General features: G+C 42.2%; 1 protein-coding gene across 1 annotated transcript; it reads left to right on the top strand.

The window, feature by feature from the left end:
• Window positions 1-10586: 10586 nt before the first annotated feature.
• On the top strand, window positions 10587-11907 carry BDB00DRAFT_943694 (uncharacterized protein; the record flags this gene model as incomplete). The annotated part of the gene is made up of 6 exons (XM_053129460.1): window positions 10587-10596; window positions 10654-10828; window positions 10887-10927; window positions 11040-11381; window positions 11435-11565; window positions 11619-11907. 5 exons carry the CDS (start codon window positions 10587-10589, stop codon window positions 11518-11520), a joined length of 654 nt encoding a protein of 217 aa, XP_052972507.1. The 3' UTR covers window positions 11521-11565; window positions 11619-11907.
• Between the last annotated feature and the right edge of the window lie 10427 nt (window positions 11908-22334).

Raw genomic sequence — 22334 nt, 5'->3', positions numbered from 1 at the left:
TGTTGGCGATATATTTCTCGTAAAAATAGATGTGCTACATCTTCGGCTGTATCTGTTGTGTAGCATGGTGCGAAATGTGCTCTCTTGGAAAATCGATCGACAATCACCATGATGGCATCATACCCATTCTTGGTTACTGGTAACTGGGTTATGAAGTCCATTGATATCGATTCCCATCGACCTTGGGCTGGTTCCAATGGCTGGATCAAACCTCCTGGCTTCTTGTTGGTACCCTTGTTCCTTTGACAGCTGTCACAAGCACCAATGTATTGACGAACCGACTTGGCGATGTTGGGCCAATAGAATTGGCGTTCAATCCTTTCAATAGTTGCATCTATTCCTCGGTGGCCTGCTGATGGTGCATCATGGGTATCATACAAAATGTCTTTCAGGATCTGTGGCATCCTTGGTACTACAGCTGACGATGATCTTTTCCTTCAGGATGGCGGTACAACCACTGGTCTACTAACGTGATGTTTCGTACATCGATGCCACAACGGAGCTTGTCCCAAAGATCCTTAGTGTACTCGTCCTTGTCGTACTTGTCCTTGATCTCGGCTTCTATAGTATCTTGCTTTTGGACCCGGTAGACTTCTTGTAACTCCTTGTTGGCATCTGGGTTCGACGGTTTTGATGGAGGATGCTTGCTCAAAGCATTGGCCCCATGATTCTTTTCTCGGGGATATGATGGACATCCCAAGAGAAGGACATAAATGTCTCTAACCAATGAATTTGTCGTTTATTCAGATTGGTATTGGTCTTGAGAGATGATAGTGCCCGGTTGTCTGTAAAAACAGTAAACTTCTGCATATCCAAATGATGACGCCATTTCAGTAAACAATGCTTGAGCGCCAACATTTCTTACTCATAAACGGAATAGTTCAACTCAGCTGGGGTCATAGATCTTGATGTATAAGCTATAGGGTGCAGCTTCCCATCTTCTTGTTCTTGCGATAGAATACCTCCAATTGCTACAGTTGATGATGCATCGGTATGGACAAAGAAACGTTTCGTTGGGTCCAGCAGTGCCAGCACTGGCGCAGAAACCAAACTTTGTTTCAGTGTATCAAAAGCATGTTGTTCTTTCTTGGTCCATTGCCATAGAGTATCCTTGCGTAGCAACCGAGTCAGGGGGTGTACGATGCTTGAATAACCCTTGATGAACCGATTGTAGTAATTCACCAAACCGAGGAAGCATTGGATATCCTTGATATTATGGAGTGGTGGCCAATCCACAACCGCTTGGACCTTGCTTGGGTCGGTATGTAAACCTTGTTCATCAACATAGTGTCCTAGGAATTCAAGCCACTTGACACCAAACTCGCATTTTTCCAACTTGGCATATAGCTTGTGCTCACGTAAACGCTCCAAAACCATTTGCAGGTGTTCCTTGTGCTCTTGTTCGGACATAGAATATACCAAAATGTCATCCAAGTAAATAATGACGCAGACATCTAAGAGGTCTCTAAAGATATCATTCATCAAGCGCATAAAGGTCGCGGGAGCCGAAGTCAATCCAAACGGTAAGACAGTATACTGATATAGTCTGTATCAGGTCATAAACGCCGTTTTATGAATGTCCTTGGGGTCCACACGAATCTGGTGGTATCTGGAACGTAGGTCTAGTTTGCTGAATATCTTGGCACCTTGTAATTGGTCGAGCAGTTCTTCTGTGCGAGGTAGTGGGTAAACATCCTTGATCGTTGTTGAGTTCAATGCACGGTAGTCCGTAACCATTCGTAAGCTTCCATCCTTCTTGGCAACAAATAGTACCGGGGCGCCATAGGGTGACTTGCTTGGCTCGATCCATCCTTTGGCGATTAACTCGTCAAGTTGCTTCTTGAGTTCACCCAATTCGTGACTAGAGAGCCGGTAAAGCTTCTGTGCTGGGATCTTAGCATCAGGTTCCATTGGAATAGTATGATCGACGTGTCTTTGTGGTGGTAGTCCTGAGGGCAATTCCGCAGGGAACACATCAGCATACGAGTCAACTAGCCTGAGTAGAGCATTGGAGCTATGCATTTCAGCTCCTTGAGCTGCCTTCCTTGTATCCATTCCTTCATCCTTGCAATCTGTCAGTATAAGTGCGTATAGTTCGAGTTCGTTCCATCGGCATAAGCGGTTAAATTGTCGGCGCGAGATAAATTGTACTTCTGGGGTCACTTGATGGGGTCCAGTATGTCCTTGAGCTAGGATCTCCTCCCCCGCCACAACAACCTTATGTGATCGCCAATTAATCTGGGGTTCTTCATTGAAGTGCCATGGCTTGCCTAAGATAAGGTCGTGCTTAGAGCTCTTGATGCCTGTATAAGCGCGAAGAACTTGGGCCTAGGGTGATCTTCAGGTCTGCAAAGTAGGTAGATGTTGCCTGAGATGCATTGCCAAATGTGATCGACCCAGTATCTGATTTAAGCAAATCTTGGAGGCCATGCTTATTGATGAAGTCCAAGGAGACAAAATTGTGGGTAGCACCAGAATCAAGCAAAAAACAACAGGGATAAGATTGACAATGTCCGGTAATTCTTATTGTTTGATGGCGATGATCACTACTCTGTTCGCTATTTATGCCTTGTGCCGAATTGTCCTCGAGCCTTGTACAGTTGTTAGGACTCTTGTCAGGATCCTTGCCAGGGTTTATATCTTGTTTGTCAGCACGACCTGGTGGCGTGTTACGTACTGACAAATTTAGTTTTTTGGGTGGAACATGGAGCGAAGATGGCACTCCTTCTTGATATGTTCCTTAGAGCCACAGTATTGGCAACGACCTTCCTTACGAGCTTGCTCCCAGGTAAGCTTAGTGGGAATCCGTTCAGTCTGGTCCACATCCATGGGGTCATTCTTGAATGTTTGAGAGCGGTCCTTGAAATGGCGGGAGCCAAAGTGCTTCTTGAACTTCTTACCAGGTGAGCTATTCTTATGTGACGTGTGGTGTTGGCTACCTTGGGTACTGAAACTGGCATTGTCATAGTTCTCAGCAAGCTTCATTGCCTTGCGAAGAGTCTTGGGTTCCTCGAGTTCGACATACTTCTTGGTTTGGCTCTTGAGATTATTGACATAACGGCTGAGCGCTTCTGCCTCACTCACGTCAGTGCACTCAACAAATGCAGCTTGGAATGCCGAGTTATACTTTGTCACGCTACCAACTTGGCGACAGGACTCGAGTCGTTGGCGATTGGTCTTATAGACATTCAATGGTAAGAATCGTTCGCGAATCGCCTTCTTGAATTTATGCCATGTTTTAGGGGCCTGGTCTGCTTGTCTTAACATACGCCACCATAGGGTCGCATCATCTACCATTTGACTTGTTGCGATGGCGACACACATATTCTTCTTGATGTTGGCCTTGGTAAAATACTCCTCGAGGTTGAATAGCCAGGATTCGATCTTATAGGGGCTACCTGAGTACTTTTCTTCTGGTGGCTTGAACTTGTAAGGGCTGCGTGAGTGTGAGTGGGATCCTTGCTTGCCGTCACCCTCACCAGTGGAGTCTTCGTCTGAGGACTTGTTCACCTGTTCCATCCCTGGGTCTGAGGCATCATCATCAGATGATGAAGATGAGTCCTTATCGGAGTCAGAAGGATCATCATATGCCTATGTAGATCGGGTGCCCTGACCGTGGGATCTGTGCGCCTTTTTTCCTATGGGGTTCTCATGCTGCGCCTTGTCCAACATTACTTGTGTCACCTTTTCTTAGTTTGCTGTGATCTCTTGTAACTTGCTTACTACATGCGACATAGTAGACGACAAGGTCGTTACTTGTTCTTGAATCTTGTCCTGGGCAACATAGACCTTATGCATTTCTGATGGGAGTTGAGTATTGAGCTGGTCCCAGAGGTGGTGTACTTCTTGCAGGGCTAGTGCCGCTGTGTCACCTATGTGGTGGGGCTCGGCACCTGGATCCGTGGGTATAGGTACTTCTTGTGCTTCGTTCATTATACTTGTGTTCAATGAGGGAACTTGTCCTACTTCCTTTAGGTTCTCTGTATTGCCGGGAGCTACTTCGTGGTCCAGAACTTCTTGCTCTATGGCTTCACTTGCGTCGAAATACCTGCTCCTAGTCGAAGTTGACTGTGTCGGCTTAGGGCTAATAATCTGTTTACTGGTACTTGCTTGACTAGAAGAGTCTGCTCCAGTATGTGGGTCTTGCACTCTCTTCTCTTGGTTCTGAGATGCAAATTTCTCTAATAGCTGGTCTGCTGGTGTTGATAGAAAGCTTGACCAGAATTGCTTTATTTCTTGATGTTGTTCTTGTTCGTTCAGCTTGCCTTGTCCTTGCACGTGCTCTTGCTGACTTGCTTATAACTTGTTGACTGTTGATTGATGAATCGAAACTTCTGCTACCAAGTGTTATAGACTAGGGCCTTGTCTATAGGGAACGTTTATCCAGGTCAGTGAATGATTCAGTGGAAAAGAGGTTACTTTTTATTTTCCCAGCCCAGCCAGCCTTTATATACTGCTGGGCCTAATAAGCTTTGTACAACCCAGGCCGGGCCCAGGTTCCTTGACTAACTGCTACCTAGTCGGTAACAAGAACATCAAAAGTACAGGACTACTAACCAGCAAGAATGTATGTTCCATTAGGACACCATTGTTCAGGATCACTCAGCAGTCTGGTATTGAGCGCACTGTTATTGAAAGCGCGGGCGTCGTGAGTTCGCCCTAGTGAACATATATTTGTGATGCAGTTGCAGTCAGCAACGTGTACGTTAAAGACATTAATAAATCTCTTGTAATTACTGTACCTGATTGACCCACATCAATAAATGTAAAGCACCCATCTGCTGCACACACAGCAAGCAAGTTTATTAAGTGATGCAGTTTGCGGTCAAAGTACCGTTGACCTTGCTTCGTTGGTTTGTGGATCAGCACGAGCTTGCCATCCATAGCTCCAATCGCCCCTTGCAGCCTTGCTGAGGCATCTCGAGAGGTATGTAAACCGGAGGGCAAAGAAAAGGCGTTGGAAGCTTCACGGGCTTCTTCTGGAGAGCGTGGCCACTTGATCTTGGAGCCATGGATGTCGCAAAAAGCTTTTATGAATCGCACAGTAAAGTTATGATACGATCCTTGAGAAAAGCCAAATTGCGTCTCAAACATTCTGTATCCAATGTGAGTATTTGTAAAACGCCATAGTATGCAGCAGACTTGAATATAAACTAGTCATTCTTGATGACTGTGACACAAATTCCTGATGCACAGACAAAGTATTGATAAGCCATTCCAATATGGATTTGTGCATGCGGTAATGATATTTATAGCTGCCAGGACCGTCGTCATCGCGAAGATTCGAGTGGGTCAATGTCCAATATTCCGTGCTGTGAATTCTTAGGATCTTGGCTGCTCGAAAATGATGCGGCGAACCAGCGTAAGCTGCGACAATGTTCGCATTGACCGAAGGAAGCATTCCTATGGTGGGTGCTACAAGTTGCGTCAAGAGCTTGATGAATGCTACTTGACGACATCTTTTTTCTTCAAGATGATAGTGCGTTGGGCGGCGAATAATGGCTGATGGTGGAATATTGTTCATTTTTATAATAAAAGCAGATAAAATAGATGAAAAATAGAGGGTGTATTTTTCTTTCGATACTTTTATTATTCATGAAAGTGACAGTTTCCTTTTATATCAATCCGAGCGAGCCACCACGGAGGCCTTTCCATCGGAGAAGCCACTACCAAAATTGGAGGCCTCCGAGAAGCCCTCTTTTGGAAGGAGAACGGTAAATGTATTTTCCATTGCTACATTAGGGTATGGTGTTCTCTGTTTGGAGTGAAATGAGAGCAACCTAAGTACCAACTTATTTTTTATTAGAAGATTAAAAAAACAGGCAGCAAGCGAGTGTGCTATAAAAGAACAAAAAAAAGTAAAAAGAAGAGGAGCTGGTTCTCCTGCTATTTTGCTGTCTTGCTCATCACGTTCTGGTAATTTGATTGGCTAAATCCCGGTGTCAGGCCGGGGTCATTCGTCGCCACTTGAATTGAAATGTCGGGGTCATTGGGGTTACTCATTTTTGCTGTGGCGACTTCGTCGCCACGCCGAAAATGATTCTAGGCCCTAATAGATAGTTTCTCCTAAAAACTATCGTCAGAAAATCACATAAAATTTTTATGATGTTCATTGTGACGTCCTTTTTAAAAGATTTTGTGATGTCTTTTTTTTCAAATTGTGACGTTTTTTTTGTGACCTTTTTTTTCCGTGACGTCATTTTTAGGTAAATAAATATATAAATGTTGCTGTTTCATCTTTCTTCCCTCTTTCTCTCACTTTTCTCACTCAAGGTAAGTTATTTCCTTTTTTGGGTTGTTGGGAGATTTTCCCCTCTTCTTCCTTTTTTGGGTTGTTGGGAGGTTTTTCCCCTCTTTTTCCATATTTGGGTGTTTGGGGGATTTTTCCCCTCTTCTTCCTTTTTTGGGTATTTGGGAGGTTTTTACCCTCTTCTTTCATATTTGGATACTTAGGGTGTTCTCAAAAAGGGCGAACGGCCGTCCGGACGGGGTCCTGATTTAGAAGTAAGGTATTACCAAAATTGTGATAGTCCATACGGACATTTTGAGAGCAATTTTGCGGGCGTTCAGACCATGCTATTACTATTTTTGTCCACATCTCCAAGTAGTAGTAAGAGATATTGAACAAAAAAAGACGATTGACTGTCAAAACAGCATAAAATGAATACTTTCCTTATTATAAATGCCTACCGAATGTCAGGCTATATAAATAGGTAGGATAAAGAAGTAATAAATGCTAATTATCATCGAAATTTATCCCTTTCTTATTTTATCACATCAACTTCGTTTATCTTCTTTTATTATCATGAGCGACAATTTTATTATTTGGTCTCCTGCTACGCAAGGTTTTAACAGAAGAAACGGTAGTCAGCTTGTACGATCAACACCTCCTGTCACCCAACAGCAAGAACCAGAAACACAAGGTTTTAACACAAGAAACGGTAGTCAACCTATACGACCAACGCCTCCTGTCACGCAACAGCAAGAACCAGAAACGGTTGAAGCCAGTGAAGGTTCTGACCTCGATACAGTAGGCTCTGGTGATGATAGGGAAGAAGAATCGACTGCTGACTGGATGGAAGAAGAAGAAGAAGAATTGATCCGCGCTGTCGAAGAATATTATACTCGCTGGAAGAACGGTAGAAGCAACCAAGAAAAAGGGGAATGGTGGGACAAGATCTACAATAAGTTCATTGAGGATACCAGTTCTGGACATCGACGTAGCAGAAGTGCTTGCAAGAAGAAATGGGATAAGCTCCTTCGACGCTTCCAAAGACTCACTGGGGAAACGAATCAGACCAGAAATGGGGGAGGACGTAATCAAGAGAGGTTCTCTCACTACGATGCGATGATGGCGTTTCTCCAAGACGATGCTAGTATGATAGCACCGGTAACAATCGATTTAAATCGTCAAGGCAACCTGGTTCGAACTCATGATGAAGCAAATGCCAGCAACTCTGTCACAGATGATGTGGAACAACTACCAGCGCAGCGACGACGAGTTAACAATGACTTGGGCGGCGAGCTTTTGGAGGCGCATGAGCGGGGCCGTGAACAGCTGTTTGAAAAACTTGACAGCATCTTCGAACAGTTCACCGAATAAGAACGTACACTCGACGCAGAGCGCGAAGCGGCCGATGAGCGACGTTTTCAACAGCAGCTTCAAGCGATGGTCGATCTTGAAAACAGAAGAGCTGAAAGCCAACGACAGTTAGAAGAAAGAAGGGTCAGAGCAGAGGAGCGGATTGCAGATGTAATTGCAGCACTTGTAGGACTCACCCGTAGTCAAAATAATAGAGAGCAAAATAACACTGAAGAATAAATGTATTATTTATATCACTTAACATATCACAAATTATTGACACTTGTGGAAACTATGACGACTTGTCACATTCATACTTTGTGGAACCAATGCGAGGTTATTGATTCTAGAAAATAAAACAATCGATCGCAATAAATTCGCGCATCGGAAATCGAGAATTAACTTCAACAAACCATTTCGGATAAGTGATATTTACTTAAAACAAATTGGGTTTTTAAAGACTCTTATCATTGTGGTTTTATTGATACAAATTATGCTTGACGCCGGCTGGAATGACGTGCTTGTAACTCATCCTTAAGTGTGTCGCGTTTGGCGTTCCCTGCTTGACGTAGCCGCCGTACTTCAGCATCGGTCAAGATGTCGTCTTGTTCGACAGAGATAGACAGCAGGCTGGAAGTATTTGGTTCCATATCTACTACTGTTGCAGTTTCGGTATCTCCACTATCTTCATCTTCTTCGGCTGTTCTACGATGCGCGTCGACTTCGGCAATACTCACAAGATGATGATCGTTAAGCTCCTGGTCAAAATCATCAATGTTATCTGGGAGTTTGTTGCCAGGTCGGTCGATGCAGATATTGTGGAGGATACAGCAGACATAGATGGTGGTGGCGAGATCGACTGGATTCAGCTGGTACAAGTAATGCTTAAGGAATCGCCAACGCGAAGTGAGCGCACCAAATGCATGTTCAATTGCTATACGCTGTGACGATAAAGCATAATTAAAATCTTTTTTGGCTCGCTCTCATGTGTTTTTCGGATAAGGTATCATAATATATGGGCGTTGAGGATAAGCGGAATCTGTTAAATACAAACTATAATTAGTATAAACTTGCTATGTAGACATAATGAATCATCTTTACATACCTGCAATAATGTATGAGTCATTTGGACATTTGGCATCTGGATCATTTTTCAAATCTCTTGCTAGTTCCGAATTGGCAAACACCCGAGAATCGTGTGCACGACCTTGTATCATGACAATATATTAGCAAGGATACAATTACGAAAGGAAATTGTGATTTGTGAACGTTACCTGATTCACCAACATAAACAGTCAAAAACCGCTGCTGTGCATCGCATACAGCTAGGAGATTCATTGAATGGTGGTTTTTGCGATCCATCCAACTTATCCCACTATGACTTGGCTTATGGATAATCACTAGCTTCCCATCCATAGCCCCAATAACATTTAGCAATTTAGGTCTTGCTACCGCTCTTGTTCGATCCGATTCGAAAACTACTTTTGCAAAGTCGTCTGCATTTCTCTGTACTTCTTCTGGGGTCTGCGGCCATCGGATCATCCTTCCGAGTATATTCACCATTGCTTGCATAAAGTTCTGGCTGAAGTTCCTGTAAGAGCCTTGCGAAAAACCAAAACGAGTACTAAACAAACGGTATCCAAGATGCGTGTTTGCGTAGCACCATAGAACACAAGCAATTTGGATGTATGGTGGAGTAGCACGCGGAGAGCTACGTTGGAAAGCTGGATCTTGAGATAGCATATCCACTAACCAAATGAAAGTAGCCTTGTTCATGCGATAATGAGCCTTGTAGCTGTTTCGCGGGTTGTCATCATCCGTCAAGTTCTTATGCTCGATTCTCCAGTAATCCATGGATCGCTTTGCTTGATAGGGACCACGAACTTGGCGAAAATGGAGAGGGGAACCAATGTAAGCATACATTTCTGGAAGGAAGCCTAATGTTCGGAGCGATGCTTCGGCCATAGTAGTCATAAGAAGCCAAAACAGTCGACGTCTTCGTTCACTGATACGGCGACGGCGTTGAGTAGCCTGCTCGCGATTAGCTTGAATGAGTGATAAACGGGAGTTATTGTCCATTGAAAAAAAAAGAAAATTGGAAAAGAGCGGTTTCTTTATTTTTTTTTGTGTTTCTTCATATCTTTTAAGCACGATCAGAATAAACTTGTATTTCTAAAAACATTCATATCAGCGATACCTAGCTGTATTATTGGTACTGCAATGATGATGTACTAAAGACAGGTATAGGAAAAATGATATCTTTTCTGCTTTTCCAAATTCAAGTCGATTGCCGTTGCATGGATGTGACACAGTTACTTTCCTTTTCGAGTTCGGACCGAGGCGTCGTCTCAACAAATTGTTGAGACGACGATTCGCTCAATTTGGAAGCTTCGACCCATCTTCATATGGAAAACAATTTTTCGGCTTTTAAATTTATTTCTATTCGTGGGTGGGGCGAACGGCCGTTCGCCCTTTTTGAGAACACCCTTAGTACCTTTTTTCCCCTCTTCTTCCATATTTGGATATTTAGTACTTTTTTCCCCTCTTTTTCCATATTTGGGTAGTTGGGAGATTTTTCCCCTCTTCTTCTATATTTGGATATTTGTTACTTTTTTCCCCTCTTCTTCCATATTAGTCATGTCAGTCCTTTTTTCTCCTCTTCTTCCATATAAAGTACCCTTGGGCTACTAAGCTTTCTTTGCTCGTTTTTTTGCTCTATTCATTGCCATCTTTACCCCGTTTCGAAACATGCTCCTTGTCATGCTATTTCTATTTTACACTTTTTTTACCAATGTTTTCACCTATAAATCATATTAATCCTTTACATCATCTCAATCCTCTTTAATAGCTCTTTCATCGACCGCCAGCTCTTCACCACTCTCCACAAAGTCACCGTCAATGGTAGGTTTACTTATAAATAAAACATGAACCTTCAAAACTAATATCCCATTCACTAGTCCCCAACGCTACTCTCAAGCCCACCTTAGAAGCCATTTTGGACGCAATGGATCGTGGTAAGCACAAGTAACTACTAACTACAAAATTATCATATACTTACATACTTATATTAGTCCCAGTTGAAACTACTAAGGAGACCCTTAGAGGTTACTTGGCAGATCTCGACGATCTTATGCAAATGGAGGCTGATTGTGAAGCTCTGGTCCAACAACAACAACAACAACAACAACAACAACAACAAGACGTCGAAGAAGAAATCGTCTACTTGACTCCAACCAAAGATGAAGCGTAAGCATTTTTAATACATAAAATGATCATTTCCTTACTAAAATTAAATAATATGTAGCTCTGACGTCGAGAAACTCCAACCCTGGGAAGCAGTAATGTGTGAGGACCCCTTCTACCGCAATTTTGGTCCACAAGTAACCAACTAGCTAAAGGTAACCCTTCTTTATCGCATTATTTCTCAGTCTATTAATATTCCTGCATCTAAGTATAGTCTACAAGAAGTTCTATACTTTGGCTACCCCTAGACATGGTGCTCCTCTCACTTCGGTCATCCTTGAGCTGAATACTACTACGGTTGCTACTGCATCAGCTTGTTGTATTCATACAGACGAAGATATAGAAGGCGTCAACTTTTTTAGTTATATCCGTAACTACAACGAACAGCAACTAGAGCAAATCATCAACCATGCAATCAGTGGAAGACCCTTCGAAGCCTTAGACCAAAAATTGATAAAGTCCGTCCGTGCCATCTTGTGCGCTTACCTCCACTACAAGAATGGCGGTAATCTAAATCAGCTTGGCTACAAGAGAGAACTGAATGAATTGGCTAAAGGTACTTCTCAAATACAAACTTATACAAATTATTTCTAATTCCTCTTTTTCTAGTTAGATTGCCAAGATCTGCCAAGCCTAGCCAAACAATAACCGTCGGTTATCATATGCTGGCTTTCTACAAGCAAGCTGGCGCCTAGCCAATCCTCTTTTCCGACAAGTTTAACTGGCCTTTCTTCCTCTCCGTACGTAAACTTTTTCTTTCTCACCCTGCTTTTTACTAACATACTTTCTTTAGTTCTCCTCGGACAACTGGGCCTATTTAGAGGAAAATGACTTTTCTCCTTTGCGTCCTTTAATCACACCAATAATTCCTACAATGAACTACTTGACATCGTTCAAGAATGTTGGCTTCTTCCTACATCATATTCAGTCATTAGTAAATATGATGGCTGAAGCTAAGAGTCAAGAACGTACCTATGGCCGTTATTATCATACTTTTGGTCATTAGAAAATACATTTTGTCTCTCTCTCTCCCTTTCCATCATAACTTTCTTCTCTTTTTCCACCAAATAAAATCATCAATGTCTTAAATAAAAAACATGTCTTAACAAAAAAATATAGCAAACAATAGCCTTTTGAAAAAATTATTAAGATACTATAGAACCTTCTGGAATCTATCAAAACCAGTCACCATCTCTTTAAAGCTCAGTTTTTAAAGTCAGAAAAAAAGTATATAAAGAGCCAACGTTTGAAACACTTTTCTCCTTCCCCCAACTTTTAGTTACTAAAATGTGAGTGTACAGCTGCTCTTTACTATATAAAAGTCCTAGTTCCTTTTCTGTCTTTTTAGTGGGTTTTTCCTCTCTCTTTCCTATTTAGTCATTTTGGTAGATTTTTCTCCCTTCTTTCTTGTTTAGTAACTTTAGTAGATTTTTCTCCATTTTTCCTTTTCAGTCATTTTGGTGTATTTTTCTCCTTGCTTCCTTTTCAGTCACTTAGGTAGAGTTTTCCCTCTCTTTCCTTTTCCGTTCTTTTGGTAGATTTTTCTCCCTTCTTTCCTTTTGGGACATTTAGGTGGATTTTTCTCCTCTCTATCCATTTCTACCATTCAGTTACATTTTCACTCTTTAGCCATTATTTGAAAATCATCTTTTTCCCTTTATTTTTTTACGTGATTCCGATGTAAATACTTATACTAATCATTTAACAATAGCTTTTTCAAGAGCCCCTTTTTTAAAAAAATCAAATATGTCTGCCAACAACTCTAGCTCGTATGCCTCGAAGGTCCGCTCGTGGCTTCGTTTGCAAAGTCGGTCGTCACTGGTAACAGCCAGTTGCCTGTTGAGGACTCGGTTCACCTTTACCTCCGCTGCTGCAGCAAGAGCCTTTCCCTGCTTTGCCTGCTGCCCAATCGTCTCCCTTGTTGGCTTCTCCAGCTATTGCTTTGCCCCTGTCCATCAGGGTAACCGTTCACCTCGTCAGGAACATAGAAACTCCTTGGAAAGTCTTCCTTCGGATTTTAGCTGGGATGATTCCCAAGAGGCTGCTTCTCGTAATTATTGTTTCTCTCTCACTTTGTTTTACGTTTTACATCTCATTCTCTGAAAATATTAGCTCCCAAGACTGCTTCCCCTCCTTTATTGAAAAAGAGAAAGGTTGTAGAATCAAGCTCTCCAGTACGAAATGCTCGTTCTAGTATCTCTGGTACACGTACAAACCAGCGCTAGTTACTCCCCGTCGTTCTGCCTTGGAAAAAGGAAAATTCCGGGCTCAGCCCAGTACTGTACATACATAGCAACCGGTATTGCAATCAACCCAAAAGTCTTCAATTGCAATTTTAGAGCGTTCAGATATCAGTCAAGGTAAGCTTATCATTTATTTATAAAAGTATTTACACTGTCATTTTCTACATACTAAAAACAATTCAATCATCAAACTTTCAAAATACTTCAGATAATTGCAAAACTACAACTCCAAGCAAAAGTATGTATCCATAGTCAGTTTACTCTTTTACAATCTCTAATTTCTTACATCTTTATAGTCTTCAAAAGACGTCCAGCTCCTACCATCTCATCTACACCACTTTCTGCCCAGGCATCTCATCACCAATCAGCTCTGCCTTCATCAACATCGTCATTTACCCACCGTCTACACCAAAAAATTATCGATGCAAACATACCCGATAGCGGCAGTGACTATAACCCTAGTTGTTCAGTACATTCCTCAACATCTAGTGGTTCAGAGAGTGAATCTAGCAACAACAGCGGTAGTGAAAGCGACAGTACAGACCCAGGTACATCGCAACCCACACAGCATTCTGGTATTCTTTGCGGTATCGATGAATGCATTTTATATTTTTCTTCAAAATCTGCTCGTAAGCGACACATTCGCAAAACACACCAGAAAAAAGTTAATGTTAAATATCCAAACGATCATGGTGTGTATCTCTCCTATACCATCTACCATTTATATTGCATTGAAATACTAATCACTTTATAGGAAAAGTAACTACACTTCTTGTCGATGCCAAGCGATATGTCCATGCCATTGTGAGTTCAAACTACCCACTTTCAAGTATGCAGCGCCACTGTCAAAACTGTGATTTGCCAGTAGCTGCACCAACTGAGCAACCAACTGTCACTGTACCTGAACCAGATGTATCATTATTAAGCAATCATGCAATCATTGCCAATGCTTTTACTCGTCTGGAACCTGCCTTTGGCCAAACGTCAAACGTTGATACCGACCGTAAGCTGATCCCATGGTTTTTTTGTTCACACAAAGTGGTATGACATTGTCGAACAGTGGAAAACAGGTACTTTTTTTACTTTGATAGCTATTCTACATTTATAGCATTGTCAACTTGCTCACTATTCTCTCTATAGCACACAACCAACACCAACAACAACATCCTAATCGCACATCAAGAAACATCCCTATCACTATCTATGATTTAACAAAGAAAATCCATGTAGAGGAAAATGTGCTAAAAGTTGTAGCAAAAGTTAATAAGCAGCTTTTTGTCCACTTGCACAACTCTATTCACGAAAAAGACTATACCCTTCGTCGTTATCTTAAACAGAAAAAGTAAGTGTCGCAACTATCTACTTTGTTTCAGTCATCCACTCTAACTTATTTGCTTTCTTTAGGCTCTCCGAACATCTCCCTGATCATAGATTCAACCAACTTGAGCGGCCCACTATCCAACGGTATACCCAAACTGGCGCCAATCTATTTACCTTCTTACTTCGCATCCGTCGTTCTCCTCACTGGTCTTTTGTTTTGGGTACCTGGTCTTCCACTATTTCTACCATACTCACTAATATCGCAACACTATCCGCAAATGTCAATCCAGCCCAATTGTCATCACACACCGCCGCACAGATTGAATCAGAAATCTGTAAATTGTGGATAGCATTATTGAAAGAAGAAAAACGTTTTGATGTCGCAACCAATGGATATACTATTGCTCGTTTCATCATTGCTTCATCCTTGCAGTTTAATGGGCAATTTAAAGACGTAACCTCTATTGCACCTTTAATCTCCCAAGTCAAGTACTGGTTCCGCTTACTTTTACTTAACGATATTTACACACGCCATACAAATCAAAACTTAATTACAGTGTAAGTTCTTTGCTTTTTCCATTCTACATTAAACCTTCCACACTTGCATAACAAACTCTTTTTTAGCTTTACTACAAATTACCAAGATTACTTGATCGATGGCAAGTCGTCTGCATATGCTGCTATTGCCGAATACAGCCGGATTGCGTCAATCTCTGACTCGTCAGAGTTTGTCACTGACAAAATAATATGGACACCACACAAAACCATCTGTCACTTGCTATGGTCGAAACGAACGAGCGCATTCATGTACATGATTTGCGTCTCCTAGTCACCAACTTAAAAACCAGTATACAGCAAAACATCAACAAACTCACCTTTAACATCGACCTCGACAATCTCCTTCAATTCCGCAACAATAAACCAATCCACCTATACGACGATTTCAACAATCGCGACATCAATTATTCATTTTTCACCGACCCAAAGAACAACCTCCGTCACCAATTCGGTCATATTCTCCAGCACATACACACGACCCCACACCTATCACGTACTTATATTCAATATATAACCAATAACAACAATACAACTTACAATCTGTCCGCCATTAAAAATTACATCACCACAGCTGAACAAATCCAACGCGATTTGTTCATGCTAATGCACCTCACATACAGCCAAACAGCTCGGGCCACAGAGCTAGAAGGCACTTTACTACAAAACACGACACACGCAACACGCAACTTATACTGGTCAAATGAACATCAAACATTGATGCTTCTTACAACATACCAAAAACTCGTAATATTAAACAACGTGACCAAGCAATTGCCCGTTTTATCCCTCATTCTCTTATCCGCTTGTTTCTTAACTATATCACCTTCATCCGTCCCATAGAAAGGTATTTACATTTTAAAAGTCTACCATGCAATGTCTAACTCTATTTATTTCACTAGCCTCTCCATTTATGAATGCTCAAATTCCGACCAAAAAATGCTTGATACGATGGCATACTTCTTTGTACGCAATGGCGTAAAAATGTCAGCTGACCTTCTCCGCACATATTTTCAAGCCCGCTGGCATCAACTCCTTCCTTCTCGTCTGAGTTTCCAAGATTACCGCCATGTATCAGTCGCATTTTCAAGATATCACATCCAACATTTGCTGGCTCATCATGGCACAAATTATACAGTGGCCCTGCAGGCAGGCCACTTGTCTAGAACTGCCGCACATAACTACGCACAAGCATCGACCGACTCAAAAGCACTTTCTTCAGTAGCAATAGAAGAGTATTTTATTGCTTCTGAAACGTGGAATGATTTTCTTGGTATGTTATCTGCGTCCTTATAATTTCACAACCATTCATTGATATATTCACCATTCTTCTATTACAGGTGTCGGCCCTTGGCGTCATCTCTTTCCGGGTGCTATTCCGCAGGCAGAGCAGGATAGAGTTGCTGTCCAACACGGACAATTTCTGGCAAATGTTGCTGCTGCTGAGAACGTTGCATTGCTCGAGATGCAACACCGTATGCAAGTGCAAAATGACTTGGACAGGCGCCAGTCAACAACCACTTCGACACCACCAGCACTTCCGCAAGGTACATCCTTTTTTTTCATCAACCTTACATGTTTACATGTAAAATCATAATTAATATTGCTCTCTACATAGGTACATTCATCACACCATAGCTGCTTAACGCACTTGGTAAAGCCACCAACTCGCTGTCGCCTTCCTTCCGCTCCTTTGAACAGGCACAGCTCATTACCACCGTCATCTCCCGCAAATCTAGCATACTTACTATCCAACCAACTGGCTCTGGTAAGTCCCTGCTATTCCTTGTCCCTGCACTAGTCGAGCCGCACTTAACAACAGTTGTTGTTGTTCCTCTCGTTGCACTTTTGGCCGATATGAAACGGCGCATTCAGCAAGCTGGGTTGTCTGTAATAGAATACACTCCCAATATTACTATGCAGCTCCCCTTGCCCAACATCATCATCGTCCAAGTGGAACATGCCAGCAGTCAACGGTTCCTGAATATTGTCCAGCAAATAAACGACTACAATCAGCTAGCCCGAGTCGTAATTGATGAGGTGCATACAGCAATTACATGGCGTTCATTCCGTCCGGCACTTTACACACTCCTTTTCCTCCGTTCCCTCACTGTTCCGTTCCTCCTTTTATCTGCAACAATTCCACTATCATTTGAATCCGACCTACGTGACATGTTTGGCGCAAACCTTTCAATCATACGACAGCCGTCAATGCGACCAAGCCTCTGTTACCAAATCATCAACACCAACAATCTGCAAGCTGCAGCAATATCACACCTCAAAGCTCAGTATTCACCATCATCATCACCATCATCAACGATCATCTACTGCTCTGCAGTAGATGCAACAACATCAATCAGTAATCGCCTCAAACAAGCATTACCACACCAAGCAAGAAAATATCATACTTCCATCGTAATCTTTCGGTGGAAGAAAAACATGAAAGAACCACTGCCTTTGTTTCCGGTGAGCTTCAAATCATGGTTGCAACAAGTGCATTTGGTGCTGGCATCGATTGCTCAACCATTGATACAATCATCCACCTTGGCGGCTCTGCATCAATCCTCGATTATGCACAAGAAACTGGTCGCGCTGGTCGCAATGGTTCTCCTGCTCGGTGTCTGTACTTTGTTGACGTTGAACGCCAAAAAAGACAGATACAAGATCTAAAAAGAGTAAACCGGCACCTATCCCCGTGGCAAGCATTCAATGATGTTATTTTAGCATCAAAGTGCATCCGGCAGATACTTGCAGAGTCTTTAGACTCTCAAGTTACTAACTGCTTTAGGTACAGTAATGTAGAGCTTTGCTCTTATTGCCAAAAAATCAAAGGTATACACACAGTTTCATTTTAATATTCAAATTTTAGGACACTTAAGCTTCCAACCTATTTGTAGATTCTCCTCTCCCTCCTTCTACTACTGTCCGCCCTCAACCGATTGGATTATCGATCACACACCACCATCAATTGTATGTATCTACAAAGTCATCTTTGTTATTACTCTATCAGCATTTTGTACTAAACTATACACCTTTCCTTAGCCGACACCAATTGACGCACATCTTGGTCTTTCTCGAAAGAGAAAGTACATATCGGATGCTGACAACTTCAAGTCAGTTATGATGATAGCCAAGGATCACTGCATACCTTGCTTATTCACTTTTAGCATAGCTGAAAGTGAGCATGCAACCTCTCCCTAGTGTATTGCTCATATTGGTCAATGTTTCCGTTGTTTTGGTGACCACTATGTATCGAATCCTGCATGTGTCAAGCCAGTAAGGGATGGCTTCTGTAAGAAATACCTTGTGCCCAATCAGTGGAACCAAACCATCTTCCATGATGGTAACTGGTCAAACTGCAGTGGTACCTATGAGGACCTGTTATACCGTCTCTGCTGGGCAGCCTATTGGCGTAAGCCCCAATTTATCCGCCAAGCTGGTTACAAAGAAAGTTACCTTCAAGCAATTGAAATTCAACAAGATTTCGCATACTGGCTTATAGCTGCTGGCCCCCACACATATCCAAATAATGCTATGCATCTAGGCCATATCATTCTATCACACTTCTTTGTTACATAAAACATTTACCTCTCTGCTCTCCTCTTTTTATCTCTTTACACATACTTTCTCTTCTCTCCTTCTCTTTTTTATTATATTATATCTCCCTTGTCTCTATTTTCTCTTTTTCTTTCTTTGATTGCCACCCCCTTTTTATTTATTATTTCTTAAATATATTTTACTTATCAATTAGATTTATACTTTTAAAAAAAATTGGGGTATACCTAGGGTATACCTAGGTTCACTAGGTTTACTTAGTAGAGGATAGCTTATACTCAATAGTAGATGGCTTATATCTCCACAATGTATTAAGTAAGTAAGCATTTACATCATAATAAATCGTGTTCCTGGACCTTGTCTCTACCCAAATATCAAATAAAATTTTTGAGTAGACCTAGGGTAGACCTGGGTCTACCAGGTCTACTTAGTAGAGGGTACCTTATACTCAATGGTAGATGGCTTATATCTCCAACCATATTAAGTAAGTAAGCATTTGCATCATAATAAATCGTGTTCCTAGACCTTGTCTCTGCCCGAATATCAAATAAAATTTTTGAGTAGACCTGGGGTAGACCTGGGTCTACTGGGTCTACTTAGTAGAGGATAGGGGTCGCAATCTGACCCACGGGTCAAAACCGACCCGTGGGTCAAGGATGGGTCAACGGGTCGGGTTGCTGCTTTTCTGACCCGTGGGTCGACCCGTCCAACCCTTGACCCGACCCGTTGACCCATTGTGACCCGAGTGTATATAGTTTAGATTTGGGACAGTACTAGTTATCCAACGGTTCCTTTATTCAAGTGTATAGCAAGATATACGAAAGGGAAAAAAGAATATTATGATGACATATGCGAATACTGTTTATTTTATAATAACTTTATATGAAGGGCAAAGTATGAAGATAAGGGGAAGCGCTAAGGCCTAACGGTGCAAAGTATATAGGATTTAATAAATAAGGATACCTGAAGACCAAGATAACTTAGACTTTAGAGTAAAAGGAAGAACAAAATAGGGAAGGCCGTTAAAAAAGGAAACAGGAAGAAGTGTAAAAAGTAAGTGAGCAGTTTAGCAATAGGTGCAAAAAAAATGAACGAAAGGAAAGAGGAGTGAAAAAGAGACAAATCAAATAGGAACGACAAAGATCGGAAAGTGAGAAAAAAAAAAGGGATAAAGGTGGTGGAAATTTTTTTAGTCAGTTGTTATTTTTGACCAAGCCTTTACCAAAACGCTTTCTTGTAATGCTTCCGGTAATAATCTGTTTCGTTCAGATGGCACGAATCCTCTGACATCCGAAAACAAGCGCTCGCAAGATGTTGACGTTGCAGGGATGGCGAGAAACTTGCGTGCCATTTTTGCTAACTGCACATACGTTGTGCTTGTGCGTTGCCAGTACTCCAATTCGTAGCTTACCAGTCGTCTATTATCGTCACCTTCGGCAAGTGCTGTCTGTGGCTCGCTTACATATGCTGTCAACTCATCTTGGATTCTTTGCCTCTTGGGACGGTAGCGATTGCGACGTATCTCCTCAGGTGACAGTGCTCCAGCCTCATGGTCAGTGGTGCCACTCACAGTCTTGAACGTGCTCCATTCTGCTTCGACACTCATTCTAGCTGTCTCTTTAAATTCTGGCTCCCATTCCCGTTCATCCCAGTAAGCATACTTCAGGCACGGGTCCATTGCTGTGGCGACGGCATATACGGTGGACGAATCGGTTCTTGCATAATACATTTCAAGCTTTGCTTGGGCCTGTCTTGCTGCGTCACGCAGGATTTGCGGATTTGACGTGGCGTCTTGGAAGTCTTCGAGATCGTCAATGAGCACGTTGTATGCGAAGATTACTTTGTTGATAGACGGGTAACTATTGATGGACCATGTTGCTTAATACATTGCTGTATGTGATGCTATTACAGCGTGTTATGTTTTCCGTAATAACTTACTGTGATGTTGATAGCTCTTCCGTCATAATTTTTAGACTATCCAGCAATGCTATGACCTTTTTCATGTATGGCTCGTCTTGGGGATCCAACCGATATATCGACAACTCGCTAAAGAAGTCGCAGGTTGCATTATACGCGTCCTTCACCCTCAACGCCCGTACCAGCATATCATAAGTGGAGTTCCATCGTGTGCGCACATCCAATTGTAGCTCGAGCTGCTCGCCATACTTCATAGAACAATATTCACGATATTGTTTTTGGTACTTGGTAGTGGACATCCTTATAACATGGTAAATTTAAGTTAATATTTGTGTAAGTGGGCTTGACCATTTATGCCAGTGATTTATACCCTACCTGATTTTCTTTATTCCTACTCGTAACTTAGACACCACGTTGCTAATATCTTGATCGGCCGCGATATCTGATTCAACAACATTATCGAGCAACGGCTGTGAACGCAACCCATCTTTGATCAGTACTTGCGCAACCAAATTGACGATGTGACCGATACACGGGATAAGGTGTTTGGCTGCCTGGAAATGGAATGCGCGACGACTCTCCCCTCTTGTCTCGGCACGCCTTTCAAGCTCTTTAGCCATGGACAGGTTGTTGGAAGCATTGTCGGCGGTAATGGTAAACAGGAGATGAGTAATGTCGAAATCGTCGAGGACTCTTAGGAAATGATCAGCAAGAGCTTCTCCGGAATGGCGTTCATCTGGATGCTGGAGACCGACTAAAACCTCTCGCTGCACCCAGTACTCGTCAATGAAATGAGCGGTAATACCAAGGAAATCATACCCCCACTCTGAGGTCCAGGCGTCTACGGAAAAAGAGAGACATTGTTGCGCTTGCAAATAGGACATGATGCGCGCCTTCTCGACTCGATATAACCGGGTGATGTCGCTCTTGATCGTATTGGCAGTAATCGGCGCGACAACATCAAACGACGGTGCTGCCTGAGTGAGCTGGATGAACTTGCGAAATTCTTCATTTTCCACCATCGTGTATCCAGACTTTGTGCTGATGATGAAACGTGCTTGTTGCTCCCGCCATACTTCTTGAGTAACGGTCGTTGCTTGGATAGACATACCACCACGAGCGAAACTGTCCATTGGCCCAACAACTGCCACGCTGCCTTGCTCGCACTTCTCCTTCGTAATGCTGTGTCTATTTTGCAGGTGACGGATAATGTTACCGGTAGATGAACCAACATATGACTTTTGGCACCTTGAACAAGTAATCTTGATAATGCGATTCCTCTCGTCTTTTGTAGCATCCGCAACCTTGTATTTGTAAATCCATGGCTCGTCCGAACCGCGTGCCGTACTGCTTTGGCTAACCATTGCTGCACTGTGTTGTGTCTCGCTTGTGTTTGTTTCGTGAAAGTCGCCGGCTTCAGATTCAGTGGGATCCAAGGACATAGAGGTCAAATTGCTGTCAGAACGGGTGAACTCCATGATGGTGTAAGTGCTAGGTACGAAGGCTGTTAGGTTTTAAAAAAGAATAGCTGAGAAAATAAAGATTACTTTGCAAGAAAACGGAAAACTCGTATATATTTATATCTTTTTTTTATCGCTGTTTACGTTGCATAGAATAGAACATATAACTACTACTTAGAAAACGGTACATCTTTTGCTTTTGGGTATACGGACATCATGCCCAGTTTGGCCATGCTTTGGACGCATATACTTGAAGCTTTAGTTGATCTATTATGTAGCATAAATAAAGCTTCTTTTACAATTTTTCCAAAAACGTTTTAATGCTGGTGTAACTAGATGTTTTTGGAGCAAATACGTCATTTTCTCCACACTCCTGGACGGTACAGGTACGTTTCCCTTTAATTTTACGATCGTCCGAATCAACTTGTCTACAGTGACTAAACACAACGTTTGACTACC

Source organism: Zychaea mexicana, assembly GCF_025766255.1.
Source record: "Zychaea mexicana strain RSA 1403 chromosome Unknown BDB00scaffold_208, whole genome shotgun sequence".
NCBI lineage: Eukaryota > Fungi > Mucoromycota > Mucoromycetes > Mucorales > Lichtheimiaceae > Zychaea > Zychaea mexicana.
Note: the sequence above shows the minus strand (reverse complement) of the source record. Positions and strands in the feature narration are given on the sequence as shown.